Raw genomic sequence first — 23,894 nt, forward strand, 5'->3', positions numbered from 1 at the left:
TGAAAGCATTTGCTGTTACTATTATTACTTAAACTCTTTATGGTACAGCTGCTATGGAAAATATGATGGCATTTCCTAAAAAAATGAAAATAGAATTACTATATAATCAGCAATTCCACTTCTAGGCACATACACCAAAAAATTGGAAGCAGAGATATCTCGTATAGCCATTACAAGCATGTTCATAAGCAACATTATCCACAGTGGTCAAAGGCTGGAGACAACTCAGGTGTTCATTGAAAAATGATAAATGACTAAACAATATACACTGATTTCACTTATAGAAGGTGCCTAGAATACTTACATTCATAAAAACAGAAAATAGGTTGGTGGTTCCTAGATACGGGGGACAATGAGGAGCTGCTGGTTAATGGTTATAAAGTTTTAGTTTTACCAGATGAAAAGAATTCTAGAGATTGGATGTACAACAGTGTAAATGCTTAACCCACTAAACTGTACACTTAAAAATGAAGATGGAATTTTTATATTATTTACATTTTGTTAATTTTAAAAATTGAATGACAAATATTGAAACCATAAAACTTTTTTTTAACATATCACTCCTTCAAGGTTATCATTGTTTTTGACTTTTTGTGATAATTCTTTGCTTTTCTTCCTAGTTTTACCCTTGTGCAACCCTAAAAATAAAATATTTTGGCATTTTTGAATTAAGAAAATCTTCAAAAACATCATTTGTTGAAGACAGCATGTTTTTGTCACTTGAATAGTCAGTCATTAAGTTTACCTAACCGTTATTTTGTTGTTGGCCATTTAGTTTGTTTCCCATATTTTAGTGTCGTCAGTAATGTTTCAATGAAAATCTTTGTGGTGATTATGTATATGTATATGTGATTGTCTCACACTTGATTTCCAGAAGTGGAATAAATTGATTGGGAGACATAAAAATGTTGAAGGGTCTTGATATCACTGCCAGATTGTTGTCCAGAAGGAAAATTTCAGCTTATCTTTTCACCAACAATGTGTGGGAGATCTCCACCAAAATTTTAACTAGGATTTTTAAATTCAGTTAAGGAAACTTTTCCTTTTTCAATGCCTGCTTTGCTCTGTATGAGGAGATTAGTATATATTACTTCAAGAACCCTTCTCCAAACTTTTTTAGTACAAGAAAATCAGCTTTTCTATGGAGACAAACCCTATGTATAAGGCACCAAGTTTAGTTAACCCTTCACCTTGGCCTAAGTTAACAGTCAAACAAGCATGGGTAATTTTTTCACCTTTTGCTTCCTATGTCACAGCACAGCCACTGCCACACTTGAGAAGTATTGTGTTTTATTTTATCTGCCTAAGAAGGGGTCTTCCCCTGGGCTCTGCACAAGGTGCTGTTTAGCCCTGGGCATGACTGTGCACTCTCAGCCAGAGGGGTCAAACTGACAGTGCATTTGGCTCGTGTTGGCCATAGATGTACTTTGTTTGACTTACACAGGATTTTCTTTTCTCTTCTAACTTCTTCCTGATCAAGAAATCTCACAGTAAATCAAGATATCCAACTTTTTTGAAAAAACTAGAAGATCTGGCATCATCAGGCCCCCATTGCCATGTGGCCTCAGTGGGCCAGAGCTCTCTTAAGGGGGCATGTTCTTTATGCATTACCACTGTCCCCGTCCAGCCATTGCTTCCTGCTGGAAATAGGAATTTGTAACTACTGGTGTTGGTATTTATCAAGTACCTAACTGACTAATGGTCAGTTTTTACTCCAGGCAGTAATTCTTAGTGCATGTTAGAATTGTCTAGAAAGTTTTTTTTAAACCAAGGCCAGACCCCACCCCTAGAGCTTTTGATTTAGATATTTTAAGTTATATCCTTTGCCCTCAAAAGTGCCATTTAAACCTGTAATACTCTTGTGTGGTTGGTTATCCTGGAAGCTCGTGATATATTTTCATTTTTTTAGGTGAAACTCGAACAGAAGGGACTATACCTGTATCACTTCATTCAATGTTCTAGTCAACTTTTTCCACTGCTGTGACCACAACACCAAACAATTACAGGAGGAAAAATTTATTTGGGGGCTTACGGTTTCTGAGGTCTCAGTCCATAGATGGCTGACTCCATTCCCCAGGGCCCTAGGCAAGGCAAATGGCAGAGGGGTGTGGCAGAGGAAAGTAGGTAGGACAGAGCACACGGAATCAAAGAGCGCTCTCCTCACCAGATACCTACCTCAAAGGCACACCCCCAATGACCCTCCCCCTTCAGCCACACCCTACCAACCTGTAGTCAGCACTCATTTAATTCCTGTGAGGGGAGTAACTCTCAGATTAGTTTAAGGTTCTCATAACCAGGTATTTCACCTCTACACTTTCATGCATTGCCTCACACATGAGCTTTTGGGGAAACCTAATATCTAAACCATAACATTCAACAAACTATTTCTTAAACCCTGCCCTATCCCATGCTATATCGAACTCTGAACCTAGTTATTAAAACCATTACTTCATTGTAAAGAAGGCAAAAAATCAGAGTCTTCTGAAGTACACTCCTAGACCTGGAACTTCAGATCTAGAAAGAACTGCATAGCTTATTGTAGTCCACTCCCAGCACTATGTATATGGAAAACCGTAGCCCACAGAGGTTGGAGGATTTGTCCATTTCACACAGCTAGCCGGGAGTAAGATCCTGCTGACTACTACTAGTATTTGTTAGAGACAGCTCCCAGCTTCTGGGGCTTACTCTTCTGGACTGCCCTGCCTCCATTTGTCCAGACACTGTTTTTATGTCAAGGCTTTGAATGGCAGTAACTTAAGCATCTGCTAGAACATTACTTCTCAGAAAGAAAATGTGCACATGAACTCCTGGGGGTCTTGTTAAAATGAAGACCCTCACTGGCTAGGTCTGAGGTGGGGCCTGGGAGCCTGCATTGCTTTACCAGCTCCCATGTGATTAACTCTACTGCCGCTGGTCCTGGGACACAGTAAATAGCAAGGGCTAAAGGGCCAGCCCCTGTGATGGTCCAACCCCCAGTTAGAAATGCTCTCATTCCCCAGGGGTTGGGGCTGCCACGGAGCTCAGAAGGCCTGAGGTTACTGAAGGTGTCCACCCGGCATTCTCTCCTCACCTACCTGAGATGACCTGCACTGAGGGGCTACCTGGCATGAGTTAGGCAGCCATCCCTGTGGCCGCAGTGCCTGGGATAGGACCAATGTTTTGTTGGCATGCAGTGAGTATTTATCATTTTGGAAAATAGCAGTCTGATACTGTGGTAAAAAAAAAAAAAAAAAAAAAACAACCTCTCAGGAATACAAGAATGGGTCCCAAGGTTACTAGGAAAGCATGCTTGGGAATAAATTTTTAAATAAAATAGTGTTCATGAAAGGAAGAGATGGTGGCAGGGAGCTAATGTTTGCCAAAGACCATTTTAAGTCTAATTTGCTATCCCATGTTAATTCTAAATTGTGGAAGACTGTGAACTATACTGTAAGATCCATCCTCTTCCTACATAGCTTTCCCATCAGGGCTTCTCACCCTCCTTTGTGTCCCTCATCTATTTCTTCTTCCCAGGATGTTTGCTTCCAACCACTTTCCTGTCTCCTCCCTGGCCAGCCCTTATCCCTACTCCCATCTCTTCTCCCTTTTCTGTTACTTACCAGTCCCTGCAAGCTGAGTGGAGTGCCCCTTGAGAGCTTGTGGATTTAAATGCCAAAGAAAAATATGCTTATAGACAGAGCTGGGCTTGCTTTTGTGTGGCAATCCTGGTTCTTCCCTAAGGGGTCTGTGGCCAGCTGCAGAGGATCTGGTTTAGGATTCTGTTTTGCTCTCCAGCAGCTGAAGACAGCATTTATTTTCTAACCACCAGATTTATTCACATAAGAGATTGCCCTTCCCAGGCAGAAATACTGGAGCTTAGGTCTGTTTTCACCTTCTCCCTGTCCTCTAGCTCTTCCCAAATCTGTCCTGCCTCCCTGACCCTTCCCCTCCCCAAGAAAGAGTCCTTCTTTCACAACAGCTTGAAATGCAGAGCCTGAGCCCTCTGCCAAGCTGCAGGTTACTGTTTCATTTCCACGCCACTGCTGTGAATCCCATCCAGAAGGGTTGTTAAAATACTCAGATGATGTGGCATTTTAAGGCTATCATTTGCGGTCCCTGCCAAAACTTTCAGGGAAGCAAGTCTTAACAGGGATGGTTGGTCACACAGCAAGTTTCCAGGCATTGCTGGTTGTTGTGTTTTCCTTTTGGTTTCTCTCTCTCTCTCAACAGCCTGTGCTTATGCAAACTAGTCTGGGTAAAAGCAGTCTAAGCTGATCAATACTTACACTGAGCATTGGAGCAAGTTGCTCGAGGTCAAAGCTTCTTCATATCACAATGAGAAACACAAAGTCCTTTCATGCAACTGCACTCCAAGAATTCATCCCTCAACTGCTGGTGCTTTTGAAATATAGAAATCTGTAGCCCTAACCTGAATCAAAATTTGTTCAGTAGAAGGCTCAGAAACATCTTCCTCCCCTTGCAGCTGTTGGCTCATTGGGGTCTTGTTGCTGGAGGATTCAGACAGTGTTGTCTGGAGACAAGGAGTGCTGGCTTAGTGTCCTGAGTACATTCTCGTACTGTTATGTAAAGCCCTCATATAATGGAATGCTTTTCCCTTTGGCATGTAACATGTTCCATCTTTTGAGTAAATCAACACCTTCCTTACCTTCATTGAGCCTTTCCCAGTGAACTAAAGTCGATTCAGAGGCACAAACAGAATAAGGCAAGGTAGTAGGCAGAGTAGGAAGCAGAAAGGTGAGTGACATTGTCTCTGTTTCAAAAACCTTGTGACTAGGACAAATACAGATTTAATTAGCTGTGAACAGGTACAAATCTAGTACATGTTGGAATGAGTCAAAGCATGTTACAGAAGCTGGGAAGGGAGAATAAATGCCAGCTTGTGGGCTCGAGGTGTCAAGGAAGTCTTCTAGGAGGGGGAAGTCTTTAAAGACTCAGCCAGACGTAGTTATTAGATAAGGCAATCTTAGATTGGACGGTGAGGGAGGTGATGCTGGTATGGAGCCTGTGGCTAAAGTCTCTTTGCCCAGATACAAAGAAGGAATCTTGGAATAGAGCTGAGCATAGTCATGTATAATGGCGCCTTAATAGGGCCTCAGTTGTCAGAGTTGAGTTGTGGTCCAGTTTAATCAAGAAGAGAGCTTATTCATATGAAATGATTAATCAACATGGAGCACAAATAGAAGTACGTAGAATAAGTAGATGAGTTTGGGGGTTGGGTGAGGAGTGTGAACTGAGGTAGTCAGGAAAGGCTATCTAGAGGAGGTAGGTATTAAGAAGGACCTTAAAGCAGGGGTGTGATTTGGAAATGCCAAAAGCCATGTGGAAAGAGCGGGTCGAGAGGGGGAGCAGTATGTGTGGTGTGGGGTACTGCAGGAACTGTACGGGCCTGTTGTGAGCAGTGGGAGATAGAGCTGGAGACGTTGTGCTTTAGAGAGCAGTGCAAGATTTGATATGAGACCAGTTGTAGCGGCCCTTAAGTGTCAGCCAGAGGAGTGTGGACTTGATCCAAGAGTTAAGAGGAAGTCACTGAGCTCAGGCAGACACTGGTGAGAAGATGCTGTGTATGTGTATATGGAACCCACCCAGGGATGTTTTAAGGCTTTCCAGCCCCTCATTGATCAACAGAATTTCCATTCTCTCCTGGTAGTCAACTAAAAGCAATCTACCAGCTCTCCGTCCTGCTCACCTGGAAGCCCCTGTCACCTTCCTGGGCCACTAGTCATGGACACTTGCATGTACCTGAGGCCACATTGCTTTTGTCTTTCTAACCTTGCTAGCAGGACCATAGACCCGTAGAATTTATAGCAGGAAAGGGAATATAAATATCATTTAACCAGTGGAATTAACACTGGAATTTAAACAGTGGAATTCTGTCTTCAATCTGAAACTTTTGTGGAAATTCAAGATGGAGATGTTGAAGACATCTCCAGTTCAAGCTGGGATGGGGGCCAGGAGATAAGAGAAGCACTCCAACTCCCTATTTCACAACAATGATCTAATCCAAACTGATATTTGCAGAAGAGGTAACAGACACAAGGGGCGGGCAGCCTTCCTACCTAAAGATGGCTCAAGTTATTGAAATGTAAACAGCAACTTTGCTTTTTTGCCATTTGACCTGCTTCCCTCTCCTGCTTCCTGATCATCCTTTTAAAAACCTGCAACCCTCTGCCCCAGAGCTGTCCTCTCTGCTAGGGCCCCATGCTCCAGTCCTCTTTGCCATCAAAATTTAGCTATTCCAGATCCCCTTTCCTTAGAAGTCCATTCACAGCTTTCTGGCTCCCACTGGATCTGACCAGCTAGTCATGCCAACAGGTTCTAAGTTCTAATGTGTGAATAAGTTAGTTCTCCTGGGTCACACAGTCGTTTGGTGGCACTGATCCTTTGGAGACAGTACATTTGACTGAAGTCGGTACCTGACCAAGGCTTTCTGGCAATGCACAGATCAGGTGGGAGCACATCCCTGCCCTCATTTTGAGCTGACTCAGCCCTAGTACATTTGTCCTGAGTGGCCAGGCTTTAGGCCACCTCCAGAAGGACTTGTGGGGGAATGTGGGCTGTTCTTCTATGAATGGACTCAGGGAGCAGCTTAGAGAGGGGCCCTCCACAGCTTGCTGTTCTCTCCCTCCTTTAGCTGCCCCTGCTGCCCAGCCTTCCTCAGTGATTGCACCTGCCTGCAGCCTTGCAGAGTAACACCTTCCCATGCAAGTTCAGGGGCTCATTCCAGAACTCCCTGAACCAAGGTGGCCCCTGTCAGCCTGTGGGCCCTGTATCCTGGGATGACTATGCAGAGGGTCATTTCTGGAGGCTCTTGGTCAGTAAAAGCATCTAGCCTGAAAACAAGTACCCTGTGCTGACATTGAGAAAGGCAGAGTATCCTTGCAGTCAGCAAGGGTTCTGGGTTCTGGTCATTGCTCTGTTGCCCATCAGCATGGTGTGGTCTTATCTGTCTTTTAGTCCTGAGTTTTCATCTATAAAATAGAGAGCTCTAAAATGTGGGTCTGAAATACATGAGGATGGAAAAGACATGGTGAATAATGGATACGAAAGCATGAAAGAGTACACAGGTATGGAAAGTATCTATTTGTTTTTTGATTGAACCCAGGGGTACTCTATACTGAGCTACATCCCCAGACCTGTTATTTTTTTTCTGAGAGGAGATAAGGCCAGGTGTGGTGGCACACATCTGTAATCCCCGTGACTCTGAAGGCTAAGTCAGGAGGATTACAAATTCAAAGCCAACCTCAGCACCTTAGCAAGGCCCTGAGCAACTTAGAGAGACTCTGTCTCAAAATTAAAAATTTAAAAGGACAGGGGTGTAGCTCAGAGGTAAAGCACCCCTGGCTTCAATACCTAGTAACTCCCCTGCAAAAAAAAAAGAAAAAAAAAATTGAGATAGGGTCTTGCCAAGTTGCCCAGGATGACCTGGAACTTGGGATCTTCCTGCCTCAGCCTCCTGAGTTGCTGGGATTACAGGCATGCACCACTGCACCCAGCAATATTTTATTATCAACAACATTAGCATGCTGGAACAGGCCCATGCGTTGATCCTCACCAGAGCAGTGGTGCTTGGAGCCTTGCTTTTCCCCAGATTGGCTCTCAGGCACAACACCAGAGCATGTGGGTACTAACTAACATGCTCTAATTGCTTGGCACAGCATCTCCCTTTCATCTGATTGTGTTGGGGACACAAAGATTGAATTTGTTTGTCTAGAAAACCTTGATTTTCTTCTTGGCTTTGCCCTGATCCTGGGTAGATCACTTGAACTTTGTGAACAACTTTGATGATCTGCAAAAATAGGAATAATAATGCCTATTTTTCCTACCTCTTAAGAATTTTATAAAGATTAAATGAAATAGAAATATTTTTGAAGATAGAATAAGACTTTTAGTAAAATGCAGTTTATTATTATTATCATAATTACCATTATTGATGGGGCTGAGATCCAAGCATGTGCCAACTTTATGTTACCACAGTTCTACAGAGCATGCTGTGAGAAACCTCACCTTGGTATGTCCAGGCTTCTCATGCAACTTCAAGAAGTTCCAGTCTCCTCACTTATTTATTCTTTTTATGCTCCTAGAAAGTAAGGTTTTAAAAGAAAGAGGACTTCTGTTAGCATACTGTATAATAATTGATGCTATATATCCTCCAAGCCCCAAACTGTACAATAAAAGTTTTCTTGGATACTACTTTTCCCCCATAATTCCTAGCACATAGCTTATTAAGTTATTAACCAGCAATTTCTCTGGCAGCATATTAAACTTTACTTTTAAACAAGTCACAGAGGGAGGGAAACATGCATCTCTCATAAAAGGAATAAAAAACATACACCCTCTAAAACAGTTTCCCTGGGCTTTGAACAAACCCCAAGCCCCACACAAGGTCTCTTTTTCATCATTCTCTGCACATAGCTTGAGTGTTAGTGCATTAATGAGAAAAAGATGCCTAACAGAAAGATGGAAAAATACGAGGACCTATGGGGGTGGGTGGCTCCGGAGATTCTCTGAAAGGGCAGGTGAGCTGTCATGGAGGAAAAAAGGCGAAGCCAAGGCTTGAGTATTGAGCTTCTTCTACAGCAGCAGCATTCCCAGGGGATGCACAGGAGGCCATGACTTTGCCCTGCCCTGGGAAAGGGACCCTGGTGCCTTCTGCAGACTGGGAACTTGCAGAATGCCTCCCTAGGAGTCTGGTAAAGGGGGTGAAGGCCCCTACTCCCATGGATCCTGCCCCCTGGAGCAAAAGATGTTCCCCCAAGGGAAGCCCATTGCATTTGTCGTGCATGAACAGGACCATTGGTCTCTTTCTGGATAAACTCACAGCTCACTTTGTGCATGGTGACCATAGAGAATTCCCTGGAAACTGGACCACGCCAGAGCAGGGTATGGAGGGTGGCTTCTCTATTAAAGGAATATCTATGCAGGAGGGCTGCAGGGCAGCTTATACCTGGGGGTAGGAGTATAAACGCTGGCAAAGCTCCAGAACAAGGAAGGTTGGATGGTTGTTGGAGCACAGCATAAAAATGCAACCCTTCTGTCACACCTCCCCTGGTGAGGGCAAGGTAAATGTGCAGACCCAGGTAGCCTGCCAGGCCCTGCATGCTGCCTCCAGCTGGCTGGCCTGCAGACTTGAATTCTCACTTAGAGTACAGGGAAATAGCCTGTGTAAAAATACATATTCCGCAATTCATGACCATTTGGCATCTTGGTTTAAAAAATCCCCTGTTGTTTCTCCAAGAATGCAGTATGATGGTTACTTGGCTGGGGGCTTTGGTAAAAATGGAAATCAGGATGAGGGGAGGAGGCTTTTTAAAAATTCATTTGACATGTTAGCATTACATGGCTTAGTGTGACCTGCATCACAGAAGGACCTCCTGACTCCAACCGCAGCAGCTCTTCCTTTTGTAACCAAAAAGGATGAGAGGCAGCATCTGCTGTGTGGCCACATTTGTGTGCCACCATTGCAATGACCAGAACTGTCAGCACTACAAAGATGGCCTGTGGGATTCCTGGGAGACCAAAGGAAGGTCAGCAAAATATCTGGGGTCAAGTCAGCTGTCAGATTGTCTTCAGAGGCTGTTTTTGATGGGTAGTCAGGGAAAGTTCCCTAGAGGACAGGCTTTGAGGTGCATTTTAAATAAAGCGCATGGTGTGGCTGGACATGTGACAAGTAGGGGGAGTCATACAGCATGTGGGAACATATAATAGACTGTTCTCTCTTCCCCTTCTGCATACACTCTGCCTCTTCCCAGCCTGACTGCACAGCCCTTGCCCTCTTCCCCTGTGGCCTCCCTCCCACCTCTGTGGGTCTTCTGGGGGCCCAGGATGTGGCTTCCTTTGCTCTCTGCTGACTCCCAGGCAGGACACTGCTGGTGCATCTGGTTCTCTGTGGCCTGTGTAGGAGCCTTGATTACAGAAGATGGCTGTGATGAGCCCCTGCTAGGTCTCAAGACCCAGAGTCATGTCAAGCCATCAGCCTGTTGACTACACCTGTTTGACATCTTTCATCAGCCCAGATCCTTCCGTGTCTTCAGACCCTTCCATGGCATTCCTTTTGATTGCTTTATGTATATTTTGTTTTTCTCCACATATACCTCTTCCCTGTGCCCTCAGACTATAAGACTGCAAAGCCAGAACTCAGTTCTTTCCTTCTCTTTCCCACCCCAAGAATGATACTCCCATGGTTCTCAGTAAATGTTTCTAGATTGATAAAGTGAGCCATGACTCTAATCAGTGTCCTGAGGGAGTAGTTCACTGGGGACTGGAGTGACCCAGGCCCTCACTATTGAAGTCCAGATTGGGTTTCTTGACTTAGACCTTAACAGACACCAGCAGTCTACAGCTAGAACAACTGTTCCTGGCCTTCTTAAGATGAGAGTGAATTCTTCTGGAAGTTGGCTGTGTCCAAAATGAATCGTCTTTCTCTTCCAGGGAGCTCACAAAGGCTTCACAATATTTTTTGTTTGCTTTTTGGTTTTGGTACTGGGATTGAACCCAGGGGCTTTACCACCAAGATATGCCCCCAGCCCTTCTAAATTTTTTGAGACAGAGTCTTGCTAAGTTGCTTAGGGCCTCACTGAGTTGCTGAGGCTGGCCTCAAACTTGCAATTCTCTAAGCCTCCCCAGTCCCTGGGATTACAGGCATGCACTTACTCCAGCAAGCCTTTGGAATATTAAAGAGGCACCCAAGCACTCTAATTTGACTTGAACTGATGAGACCCCACTGGGCTCTTCCACCCTTTGGAGCTTTGGGAACGCTTAAAAATCAGTCTGAAGCTCTCCCATTTTGGGCCCTTGTTCACCTCCTGTATCATTTCCTGCCATCCTTCCCCATACCTTGTCCCTTTAGCACTTATTATTATTCTCTAAACCTGTCATGTGTCCAAATCTTTGGACCTGATGCTTCCTCTGTTGGGGTCACTGCCCATGACCTGCTTCCCTGGCTTCCCTGAGCCTCTGTCTGCCCTGGGGCCCTCCTGACTCACTGGACAGTGAATGGTCTCCTCTTCCACTGTTTTCTTCTGTTGTCTCCTCCTCAGAGCACCCAGCACAGTCTAGTATGTGTGACTGTGTGATTTTTCTGCTAACCTAGTGACTTTAAAGGTTTTCTTAACAGCCATTTCCAACAAGAAATCCCTTTTGCATATGGCCTAATAAATGCGTATGTTTGTGGCGTGGATGTACACACGCATAAATCACCCCATGAAATCTTACACAGTTTGAGATTTTAGTAATAGCTATATGTAAACCACAAGAAAAATTGCAACGGAGAGGGAATTTACTCCAAGTTTAGCATATTGAATTTCAGGAATGTTAACTTTCAACATATCCACCATCATGTTGAATGCCAAGCATGACACTGTTGATACCATTCAGTGTAGTGTGGCTTATTACCTAGAAAAGAAAAAAATTCAATTTTACCTAAAATTGTATTTCACTAATTATTTATATCTTGTTTAAAGTAATTTATATAACTTATTAGAAATTCACTCTAGGCAAGGACTTTATAGAAACACTGTATCTAAAAGGCAATGAAATAGTGCTTACCCTTAGGACTTTGCTACACTGATTTTATTTTCCTCCTTCCTCCCTTTCTCTCTCCTACCTCCTTTCCTTTCTTTCTTCCTTTCTTATGCTGGTCACCACCCACTAGTTGGTTTCATAACCAATTAAATGAATCATAACCTACAGTTGGAAAAACACTAGGACTCTAAGTTCCTTGAGGGCAGTGACTACTGTCACTGAATCATTTCATCTTTATATTACCAAACCCTGGCACTGTTCCTGGCTCTCAGTAGCTTCTTAATAAAAGTTTTCTGAATGAATAGGCCCCAGTTTAAAAGATCGGCAGCCACTGGGATTCCGGAAGGGACAGGAGCAGTGAATAATTTATCACAGACTTCCCAGGAGCTCCTGCTGCCCTCCAGACACTAGGGCCATTGTGGACGTGGCTGGGAGCCCTGCTTTCTGCCCTGCCTTCTGCTTCCCCTAACTTCCAGGATAGAGGGCAGGATGTTTAATGAAGTGTAGAGATTTCTCAAGGCAAAATCATTCATTAGGTTCCCGGCTCGATATTTGTCAAGGGACAAATGATAAAACACTATGGAAGAAATCAAGATTCTTAATAAGACCTTCGTTTCACTTTATATATATAAACTTGGTCCTCATACCTGATTCCTCATAACTACTGCTAAAGCCACTATTATGCTGTTTTTCAACCCATCTGTTGGACCCTAACCCCTTCTGATTTTTTTTTTTTTTTTTTCAGGCACTATAAATCTTCATTAGACTATGCCCCATGCCAGGATTTTTCCATTTGGGGGTAGAAGAAAAAAACCCCAAGCCCACCAAAACCCTGTGGCTTGGTTTCCTGTCCAGCTGGCTTGCTGTTCCTTGGGATTTTATTCCCATCATCAAAGTGGCCTGACAGACCGAGAACAAACCTCTGGCTCACCCTGAACTCACAGTGTACCGTTTCCAAGTCAGAACAAACACCAAGTAATAGCAAGAGAAAAAAAAATTATTTTCCTGACATAGAAGCCAGTTCAGAGAAAGCCCAACTCTGTGACTCCAGACAGTTCTGTTATCTGGAGGACAGAACTTTGAATGGTGGGCTATAGGCCAAATTATTCTCTGAGCTACCTTGAAGCTATGAGTGCACTCCGTTGTGCCCCAGATCCTCTGTTCTTGGGCTCTGGAGTAGCAGCATGGGAGGGAGCCTCCCATGATCCTCTTGATTACAGCAGACTTGGCCTGGAGCCTCTCTGTCATGGAGTGGTCCCTAAAGTGTGCCAGGAGGCCAGTGAGGTCGCCAGCACGTGCCAGACCTAGGAAAGATGCAGAACACTGCAGCCTGACAGGGGGCTCTAAAGATTTTATTATTTTTATTTCCTCTATTCATTTAGGAAAAAACATTTTTTAAATGTTAACTAAAAATCTCATGGAAACCAGGCTCATCATATCAGACTTGAAAGACAAACCAATTTCCCACAAACTTTCCTTTATTCCATTTGGCTCCACAGAAAAACATCCTGAGCAGTAAGCTGACTCTGGAAAGGCACGTGGTAGCAGGCAGTAAATAATGACACGAAAGAGCACCCAGTCAGTATGAAGTAGCCCATCTTCTGAGAACCTGGCCTCCCCTGTTCTTGTTCCCACCTGTTCAACACATTCTCTAGTCTGCCCAAGCTGGTGTCCCTAGGTCCCTGGACAAGCCAAATGCCTTCCCACATCTGTTGCCCCCTTTCAAAATGCCTTCTTTATCAGCTTCGTCAATCTAAATTCCTCCCATCTTACCCTGCTAGTTGGAATTATATCTTCCTAAGCCCTTTCCATTTTTCCAATTCACCCTGGTATGTTTTTTCTCTTAATTCCTTATATCCTGTCCCAAAGTCTGTGTTTTTCTCTCCATAAGTAGACAAAATTCTCAGGCCAGAAATTATCTCATGTGTGTCTCCTCGCCACACCCAGCTCAGAGTGCACGCACAGGAGGCATTCCACCTGCTCTCTGGACCATTCGCTCAGCCCAGTGTGAGGTGTCTGGTGGCTCACTGATTTCTCTGTCCCAGGGCCAGCCCTGCATTGGGTTTTCTGGTTTTCTTACCTAAGTGACCCTTTCTTTGGCAGAGAAGTTCTCAGCTGTTAAACAGTGGAAGTCCCAGAAATGAGAACGATATCATGAAAGAAGTTTTCAGTAGACTGTGGGCTTCCCATGGTGCGTGGGAGAATGACAGTAAGAGGTTGTGATTGAAAAGCCTGGGGAACTAGAGAGAGGGAAAGGAAAGAGGCATAGCTGGAAAATTTTTAAAAAATAAAATAAAATAGAAGTTGCAAACAGTTTTTAAGTGAAACTAGAAAGTCCTAGAAGACAATATGGCCATTAAAAATTTTTATATAGCTGGGCATTGTGGCACACACCTGTAATCCCAGCAACTTGGGAGGCTGAAGCAGGAGAATCACAAGTTAAAGACCAGACTTAGCAACTTAGTGAGGCTCTGTCTCAAAATAAAAAATTCATTGTTCATTCCCCAGTACCAAGAAAAAAAGTTTTATATATAGATATAGATATGTAGAGAGAGAGGGAGAGAGAGAAGAGTTGGACTTTGTGATCATAACAGAATTCAGGAGATATAAAAATATTAATATGTTTACCACATGAAAGTAAACATTTCTCAATTGCTAAAGAAATTATAAAACATGACACACTGTAAAAACTATTTGCAACATGTAACAAATGTGCAGATTTCCTTTATATGCAAAAAGCTCCTACAAATTATTACAGAAAAAAGCAATAATGGATTTGAATATAAGTCATAGAAAAGAAAGTTCAAATATCCTTTTTAAAAAAGCATCTGAGGGGGCTGGGGTTGTGACTCAGTAGTAGGGTGCTTGCCTAACACACATGAAGTACTGGGTTCAATCCTTAGCACCACATAAAAAAATAAATAAAGGTATTGTGTCCATCTACAACTAAAAAAAAAATTTTAAAAAAAATTTGAGGGCTGGGGATATAGCTCAGTTGGTACAGTTCTTGCCTCACATGCACAAGGCCCTGGGTTCAATCCCCAGCACCACAAAAAAAAAAAAAATTAAAAATAAAAAATTAAAAAGCATGTGAAGTGGTGCACAACTGTAATCCCAGCAACTCAGGAGGCTGAGGCAGGAGGATCTTGAGTTCAAATCCAGACTCAGCAACTTAGTGAGGCCCTAAGTAACTTAGGAGACCCTGTCTCTAAAAAAAACATACAAAAAAGGGCTGGAGATGTGGCTCAGTGGTTAAAAGCCCCTGGATTCAATCCCTGGTACAAAAAAAAAAAAAAAAAAAAAAAAGCATATGAAGAAAGAACTGAATACTAGCTGAGTGGTAGAGCACTTGCCTAGCATGTATGAGGCTCTAGGTTCAAAACCCAGCATGTCTGAGACTCTGGGTTCAAAACCCAGTACCACAAAAAGCATATGAAGACTAGGCTTGATGATGCACATCTGCAATCCTTGCTACTCGGAAGGCTGAGGCAAGAGGATCCCAAATTCAAGGATAGCCTGGTCAACTTAATGAGACTTTGTCTCAAAATAAAAAGAAAAGGACTGGGGGTATAATTCAGTGGTAGAGCACTTGCCTAGCATGCATAAGCCCCTGGGTTCAACCCCCAGTACAACAAAAGAAAGAGGGAAAAAGTATATGAAGAGGTGGTAAACATCATTCTTAATAAAATTGCAATTTAAAACAATAGGAAATTGGTTTTCACTTATAATCTTGGCAAAGATCATAAAGTTTAATAATGGACTGTGGTGGCCAGATTGTGGGAACATGGAATTCTTAGACACTTTGGCACACATGTAAATTGGTATTGCATCTTTAGAAAACATATTACTAAAATCAGTGAAAAACTTAAATGTGCAGATTACCTCAATTCAGCAATTTGGCTCCTAGGAATTTTTCCTGTGAGGACACATCCATATGCACAAAACTACTATACAAATGTATTTATTTGTTACAACATTGTTTTCAGTAGAAAATTATCTTAATCTGAATTCTGTCAGAAAGGAACAGATAGGTACATGAAATGGAGCATTTGCTGCCATTAAGAAAATAAGGAAAATCTCTGTCTCTGATAGGATGGTATCTAACACATATTAGTGAAAAACAGTAATGCTCAGAACTTAGTACATAGTAAACCACCATTTATGTAAAGATTGACAAGTGGGTTATGAATGAATAGAAGGTGCCTGGAAGGATCAACTAGTAAGCAATAAGAGTGGTTTCCTTAGGGAAACAGACTGGGCAGAGGAGAGAGTCATGGAAGAGGGACTGGATCTTCTCTGCATGTCCCTTTGTACTCTCTGAATCCCTTTTGTACCATGTGCATGTGTTACCTATTTTTTAAAACTAAATTTTAAAAATAGCTAACCATAGGTATTTAGGCCAGACCTGAGGTGTCACATGAACTAGCAGTTTCAGGAGGAGGGAGTCAGTAAGCCAGCAGATACTGTAAATGAACAAGTCAGTTGGGGCTGAGGTGGGCTGTGTTGAGGTCAGCAACAAAGAGCCCATGACACCAGACTGTTGTGCTTCAGGTCTTAGTGTTAGAATATATGCCAGCTCAGCTCCAGGAGGTGGGCAGGTCAGAATAGAGATGGGAATAAGCTTTAGGGTAATGGTAACCTGTTAATTTACAGGGAACCTGTAAAAAGGTTGAGTGTAGGAAGTCCACTAACTGGTACCAGTGTGGGTGCCATCCTAGTCTGCATTGGAAGTGGAGAAGGGCAGGGGATGAACCCTCCTGGAGCCTGTCATAGCCAGCCCTGGAGTGGGCATTTCACGCTCGCTGTCCTCATGGATGCTCACAGTGACTTACCATGAGACTGTAATATGGTTCCCATGTTACAAGCCAAGAGTCTGACTCAGGTCACAGAGATAACAAGTGGTGGACCTAGTGATATTTACTATTTTCACCATCCTTGCCAGATCATTCGCACACCAAAGAGAGTTTGGTCCCTTCCATGATTGCTGTAACTTGAAGCCAGGACCCTTCAAGCTTTGTGTTCAGAAAAATAGTCCCTTTGTGAAGCTGAGGCAGGAGGATCACAAGTTTCAGGCCAGCCTATGCAAATTATTGAGACCCTGCCTGAAAATAAAAACTAAGAAGTGCTGGGGATGTAGCTCAGTGGTAGAGCACCCTGGGTTCAATCCTCAGTACCACACTCACACTCAAAAGGAGGGGAATAATAGAATATCATCTCTCCCACCACTACCTCGGTGGGTGGTTGTTTTTTGTTTGTTTTGGTTTGTTTGTTTGTTTTTTGGTGGTGCTAGGGACTGAACCCAGAGTCTTATGCATGCTAGGCAAGCACTCTACCAACTGAGCTATATCCCCAGCCTCCCCCTACCTCTTTTTTAATGAACTAGGTTTTGCTTATTTTCAGCTACTTTTATTTGGAACCAGAGCATAGAATTTTATCTGTTTGGTCCACACACAACCCCAGCTTCCACCATATGCTCTTAGACTCTCACTGAATTGCTCATTTTCTTACTTCGTGTTGTCATCCATCTTATTTTAGCATTCACCGTGACTGCCTAAGTCTCCTGATATGCCTGGGAAGAACACCCATTTTCTTCTTCCTGTGACTCAGGCCTCAGGGAGAGAAAATACTAATTTATTTTTTTTTCTTTACCTTTCTAGGCAAAATCCATGTTTGGTGACCAGAGCTGTATATATTGACATTCTCTTGCTGTTGACATACTGCCTCGACAAAGCCACAAAGGGCAACCAACCAGGTATGATTCATAGTTATATTATATTTTGGAATGGTCACAGGTCTTTGAAATGTGGGTGGGGTTTGAGTAGCTCCACCACACACTCTCACCTACTTTAGTAAGACTAACCATTCCTCTAAATTCAACCAAGTGTCATGGCTCCCTGCTAAAAGCTTCTCAAGAAAACTTGACCTTGTTTACTTGGAAGTTTGCCGTTAAATATTTTCTATTTGGTCATTCAGGGAAGAGTATGAACTCTACTCAGATACCCTCTGTGTTTCGCAGACCTTGACTTTTTCCTGTTTTATGCATTTCTTTAAAAGGTCATCCTTTTCAATGACTTGTTCGCTCTGTTCCGTCCTGTGGAGATAAGTAAGCTGGCTCATTTGGTGGTGGAGCCAGGGGCATGTTAGAGTTGCTGCCTCAAGTTTTGACATCATATGTGATTATAGGTCATGTATGTTTCTGGGCATGTGCCCTAGACCCACATGCAACTATTCTATTTTAACCTGATTCACAAAGTGGTTTTTGAGTTTTTTTTAAAGGGAGAAGGGCAATTCCAAATAAAAATTTTTTTGATGTGTTTATATAAGAGGCTACAGGAAGTGCCATACATGAATTCCAGGCCACAGACTGAAACTGATTTTCATCAACACAAACTGGAATGCAGGGTAATGAGCCTGCAACTGGTTAAAATCAGCCTCTTCTAATTGATTAGGCCTGTCTAAAGGGGGCTACGATTACCAAGTCAGATTCTGAGTACAAGCAGGCCAGGCCTTTCCTCTATTACATTGAGTCTGTCAATGATTTGTTGTCTTCAGTAAATACATTCAGGCTGTCAAAGTCCAGCTCTGTCCATATGGAACCCTGTTCCCAAATGCAAACCAATTTAAAATGCTTTGCAGGGGGTGGGAGTGGGGATGTGAAACTGCCTCACCCAGATCCATGTATATTAGTCCACAAAGCCCCTTAGGCCATACAGAGGTAGTAAGAACACACTAGACTTTCCTCAACTGCACATCCCTGTGTAGGGACAGATGTTGTATCCATTCAGTAGTGCAGGATCGTGTAGTTTTACAGTTGTAAAACAATCCCGGTTAAGCTGGGCATGGTGATACACACCTGTGATCCCATAGTGAGACTCCATCTAAAAAAAAAAAAAAAACAGTCCTGGTTTATGCCTCTTGTCCCAGAATAGTTATGAATAGTGCCCCTGTTTTATTCTTGAGAGTATCCAGGTTTGCATAATAAATTATAGTTCACCCTAGCTAAAAGAGATTGCATCCACTTGTACACTTGAGTTAGCTGGGGTTCATAGATTGTAGAGATTATATAGATATTACCAAGTAAGTTGTTTTAGATTTCTACCATCTCTGTATTTCAGCTCCAAATTTCACATAACTTTATGCATCTAAAGGACCTGCTTACAAATCCATCCAGTGGGGTCCTGACAGAGTTGTGTGGTTGACTGTATCATTAGTTAGTTTGAACTGAGTTTTTCTTGGCTCATTTAGCACCTTATTCCTGTCTAGAAGAGATAACCTTTGAGTGTTATAAAATACCGTCTCTTCCCCCGCTTCTCGTCCTTCCCTGATAAGCTGAGCTTCACGGGGACGACTTTGGCTTTTTTAAATTGTTTTTCCCTCTGAACAATTAACCTTATTTAGAGTTTATTCCCAATTAAATGTGATCACAGCTGTCTTTAGTTCCTCAGCGGCGTTACGCTTACACGCACAGGCTGCTCCTCGTAGTGTCCTCATTGCAGAGTAAGATGCAATGGGAACGGGGCACTTTGACCCCTGACTCTAGGTGACAGCCACAGTTCTGAATGTGCTCTACACTGTCCCATAAGGCAGCCACTAACCACATGTGCCACTTGAGTGCTTGAGATGCAACTGGTCCAAATTGAGATGTTTGGTAGGTACAAAGTATACTCCATATTTCAAAGGTGAGTATGAAAAAAATATAAAATTTATCAATAAATTTTATATTGACTAGATATTAGATAATATTTAACATCAGACTAAAATTTAAGCCTCACCCTGAGTCCTGAGGAATGGAGTCAGCCATCTGTGAACTGAGACTGCTGAAACCATGAGCCCCCAAATAAACTTTTCCTCCTCTTAAAAAAAAAATTATATATGTGTATATATATGTATTATTAAAAGTAATTTCACCTGTTTCTTTTACTTTTGAAATGTGATTACTAGAATGAAAAGAATAAGAAAAACCAAACTATTATTTAAATATATGTGAATTTCACTTTGTCAATTGGAGAGATGTGAAAAGTTGTTAATAACTTATCACAGAAACCAAAATGCTACATTAAAGTAACATTGGTGACAGAAAACATGTGGCTACTATACATTTTCAAATTACATATATGGCTTACACTATATTGTATTGGACAGCACTGGACTTGTCCAGACCTTTGGGAATTGCCCTCATAAACTGTAGGGTAAGTGTATATGTATCTATATCTACCTATATGAATGTGTGTATTTATGGGATGCATCCACAAAAGCAGTAGTAATAAATATTTATCCTTTGAGTTTGGTCTAGATTTTTAAACTAACCAAATGTCAAATAAGTCAGTGATTAAGATGGATAGTACTCCTTGGGATAAAAATAAGCTGTCACCTTAAAGTAGTGAAATCTGTTCTTGTGTGTCTCATAAATTGTTTCCAAAGGCAATTTGAGCAGTAGCTAAAAATCTTCCCAAATCAGGTGATCACTTATCTGGATGTGTAGATTTCAAAATGTTTTCAAAATAATGTCATGATATAGTTTTTCCTTGTAAGCTTCTTGAAAGAATGGACCATGTCTTATGTTCTTTGTTACCCAACCAAGTATGTAGTAAGCCCTCACTGATTGAGTAAAATACAGTTTTGTTTTGTTTTGGGGACAGTGCAGTTGTTGTTAAGATACAAGTGTGATTTAAACTCAAGCATCAGTCAGATATGAATTTACTTTCTGAATTCAAATGAGATGCTTTATTCTGTATGCATGTTTATAGATAATGTATATATCTACCTCCACAAAGTAGGAAGCATACACACACTCTGAAGCCAGATCCACAGGTTGGAATCCCAGATCTGCCATTTATTTTGTGGCCTTCGGCAAGTTTTTGAACTCTAAGACACTTGTCTCCATTGTAAATGGAAATAATAATAGAATCTTTATCTTAGGGTGGTTTTCAACTCATACATGTAAACCCTTACATACAGAATGAGCTTTGCATGATACAGAGTAATTCAGTGCTCAATAAAAATAACTACTTTTGGCCAGAGATATAGCTCAGTTGCTGGGGGGGGGGTGTGTGTATATATATATATATATATATATATATATATATATATATATACACACACACACTCTTATCATTCATTCTCATTAGCTGGAAACTATATGTTCCCCTGCTGCCTGGCAAAACTGCGTTCAACCCTCAACTTTGTGGTTCTCATAGTTTAAACATCTTCAGGAAAGAAGAAGTGCTTGCATACCTGGCATAGATTGTCTGGAATCCTCTTGATCAGGGATGCCCTTGCCCCTCTGACTCATCCAGAAGATCTTTTTTTCTTGTTTATTTATTTTTCACTTATTTTATTATTTTTATTTCACTTATTTTATTATGAGACATGCTAACTAGCATCAAACATAGGAGCTAGAGAGAAATAAGTCTTGTGCTTGTAAATAAACACAGTAAGGGATTGTAGATGCTATTCAGGAAGCATGTATGGGATACATTTGAGGCACTAAAGAAAAAGTCATTTCTACTTGGGAGGACAAGAATGACTTTTAGAGGAGGAAATGGTTGAGCATATTTTGGTGATGAGCAGGAATTCACCAGATAAGCAAGAAGCAGGTGGGTATTACTGATGGTAAGGAGCATGACCAGAGGGCACAGATCACCACAACCTTCAAAGAATTAGGACAGGGTGTCTAAGTGCTGGGTTCAAAGCTAGGAAGGAGGGACTAGAGGTGAGGCTAGGGAGGCAGAAGCTCACTCCTGGAGGGCCCCACAGGACAAAGTCTAAGGGACTTGGATTTGACTCTGTAGACTAAGGAGATTATTGGAGGATATAAAACAGAAAGTGATATCATGTGGCTTTTAAGACAAGGTGGTGGCATTTCATTCTCTGCCCTCATCCTCATAGCTTCTTAGCACTCTTATGGAGCCAAGTTCCTGTTGTCATTCAAAAAGAATGGAACTGAAAATTGATTTATCAGCTGTGATAACCAGTTTGTGGGGCTTGGGAGGTGGAACACAGAGAGTGGAGGACCTGACTAGAATGAAAGGCAGTAAGTACAGTACTAAAAGCGGTTTAGAATGGTGAGATTCTAGCCAGCAGCATGGTACACATGCTTGTAACCCCAGTGACTTGGGAGGCTGAGGCAGAAGGATCACAGGTTCAGGGCTAGCCTCAGCAACTTAGTGAGGCCCTAAGCAACTTAGTGAAATCCTGTCTCAAGGTAAAAAAAAAATAAAAAGGGCTGGGGATGTAGCTCAGTGGTAAAGCACCCCAGGTTCAATCCCCAGTACCCTGCCCCCCCAAAATAGGTGGGATTATAGAGGACTTCCTTCTACTTTTTATTTTACTAACTATACACAACAATTCTGTTTCAGTCATATGTGTGTATACACACATTTACATGTTAAGTACTTAAATATGAATCTAGAGAGGGACTAATTATTCTAAAAGAAATGAGGCAATAATTGCAGGGAAACTTTTTTCACGAAGGACAGTCTGCCCATAGCCTCTCAAACCCTAATCTGTAAGTGACCTTAGAAGGCTATCCCTACCTCTAAAATGTCTTAGAACCACATTGAAGGCTGGGGGCATAAACAATGAAAAAAACAGAGAAGGAAAAAGGCAAGGAAGATAATTAGAAAAGCTTACGATAATGATGTGTTTTGTGTAATTCAAACTTTTATCTTAGTGCTTCCCAATCATTTGAGGTTTCCTCAGTCATTAACTAGGTTTTGAAAAGTCCAAATGTGGGGGTTTGTTTGGAGTTTTAAAGTGATTTAAACCCACAAGGACTTTCTGTCCCCTGTATTCTTTTTCCTCTTCTATATCCAGCTGTCATCAGTATATATCAGTTTCCTGCAGGAAGGAAAATTATAGTCTCCAGTTGAAGTTGGGGAATGAGGAAGAAAGAATCCACCACAGGACGCGGGGGCTGGGTTACAGGCGTGAGCAGGGACTTGGAAACAGAGAGCTTTCATTCTAATTTTAAACCATCTTAAGTTATTTGCTCTCAGATTGGAAATTTTCCATTGAACTATCTATTTACTAAAATACCCTCTGAGACTTGGCTAAATATTTACCCCTTTTACTCTGAGAGATGAACTTTCTGTTTCTATCTATGCCCACACCCCTTAGATTTGAGTTTTTCATAGCTATTGAGTTTAATGTTTTCTTTTACCAAGTATTTAAACAAATATTATACTGACTTACACTTTCAGACTTTCATTTTAAACTCTCTTGATGAGTTTATGAGTGGGTAGTGTTTTTTGTTTTTTTTTTTTTTCCTTCCAGGCTCCAATTTTTAAGCAACCTGGTTCTTTTATAATTATATGTATATGTGATACATTGAAATAGGAATCTTCAAGAGGATTTGTTAATCCAAAAGAAACAAGGAAATGACATAACAGTTTCATAAAAATGTTTTAGCTGACCTTGCATGGTGGCACGCAACTCAGGAGGCTGAGGCAAGAGGATCACCAGTTTGAAGCCAGCCTGGGAAACTTAGTGAGATTCTGTCTCAAAATAAAATTAAAAAGAGCTGGGAATGTATTGGTAGTAGAGCATCCCTGAGTTCAATTCCTGTTCTCTCTCTCTCTCTCTCTCTCTCTCTCTCTCTCTCTCTCTCTCTCTCTCACAGAGTTTTAACTGGAAGAGTGCATTATACTCACAAGGAAACTCCCCTCCCCCCTTCAATACTGGGGACTGAACCCAGGGGCATTTTACCACTGAGCTACATTCCCAGCCTTTAAAATAATTTATTTATTTATTTATTTTTAATTTTGAGGCAGAATCTCTCTAAGTTGGCAAGCCTTCTGAAAACTTGTGATCCTTCCTGCCTCAGCCTCCCTAGTTGTTGAGATTACAGGCATGTACCCCTCCCCTGTACTGGCAGGAAACGCTGCTTTCAATATCATCTTACCTGAAGGAGGTAATAGTAATGGTCAGCATTCACTGAGCCAAGCACTACCAAGCTCTATGTCACATATTTTATGTGCATTAATGAAGAGTAGGGGGATACTAGTGTTCCTTCATTTTAGACATGAGGAAACTAAGGCAGAGAACATTGCCAGTTGTCACATGGGTACTAAGGTGGCAGAGCCTGAGCTCTCCAATCACCTATGCTGTAGCCCTACTTTGCAGCCACATCAGGAAAAACCAGTCACTCTCCTCACAGATTCAGCTTTCCAGACTTCTGCCCCTGCTGCAGAAGCCCCAGGCCTCAGGGAGGGATCCCCTTTACAGGAGCTTCTAAATCACGGGCTTTTATGGGCCCTTTCCTGCCTGTGTTTGTTCCCCATCCCCAGGGCGTGTAGAATAATACGAAAGCCTAGCTGGGACTGGAGTATGTTACTAGAAAGAGAACCTTGAAGCTCCAGGCAGCCACCTGCCCT

The 23,894-nt window shown here is 42.1% G+C and overlaps 1 protein-coding gene across 1 annotated transcript in view; it reads left to right on the top strand.

Annotated features, from left to right (window-relative positions):
- THADA (THADA armadillo repeat containing) overlaps nt 1–23,894 on the top strand; it is a 313,149-nt gene that overhangs the window by 223,975 nt on the left and 65,280 nt on the right. Inside the window, 1 exon segment of the mRNA XM_079109756.1 lies at nt 17,178–17,272. Within this exon segment, the coding sequence (XP_078965882.1) occupies nt 17,178–17,272 (95 nt within the window).

The sequence above is a fragment of the Sciurus vulgaris genome, assembly GCF_902686455.1.
Source record: "Sciurus vulgaris genome assembly, chromosome: 14".
NCBI classification, from domain to species: domain Eukaryota; kingdom Metazoa; phylum Chordata; class Mammalia; order Rodentia; family Sciuridae; genus Sciurus; species Sciurus vulgaris.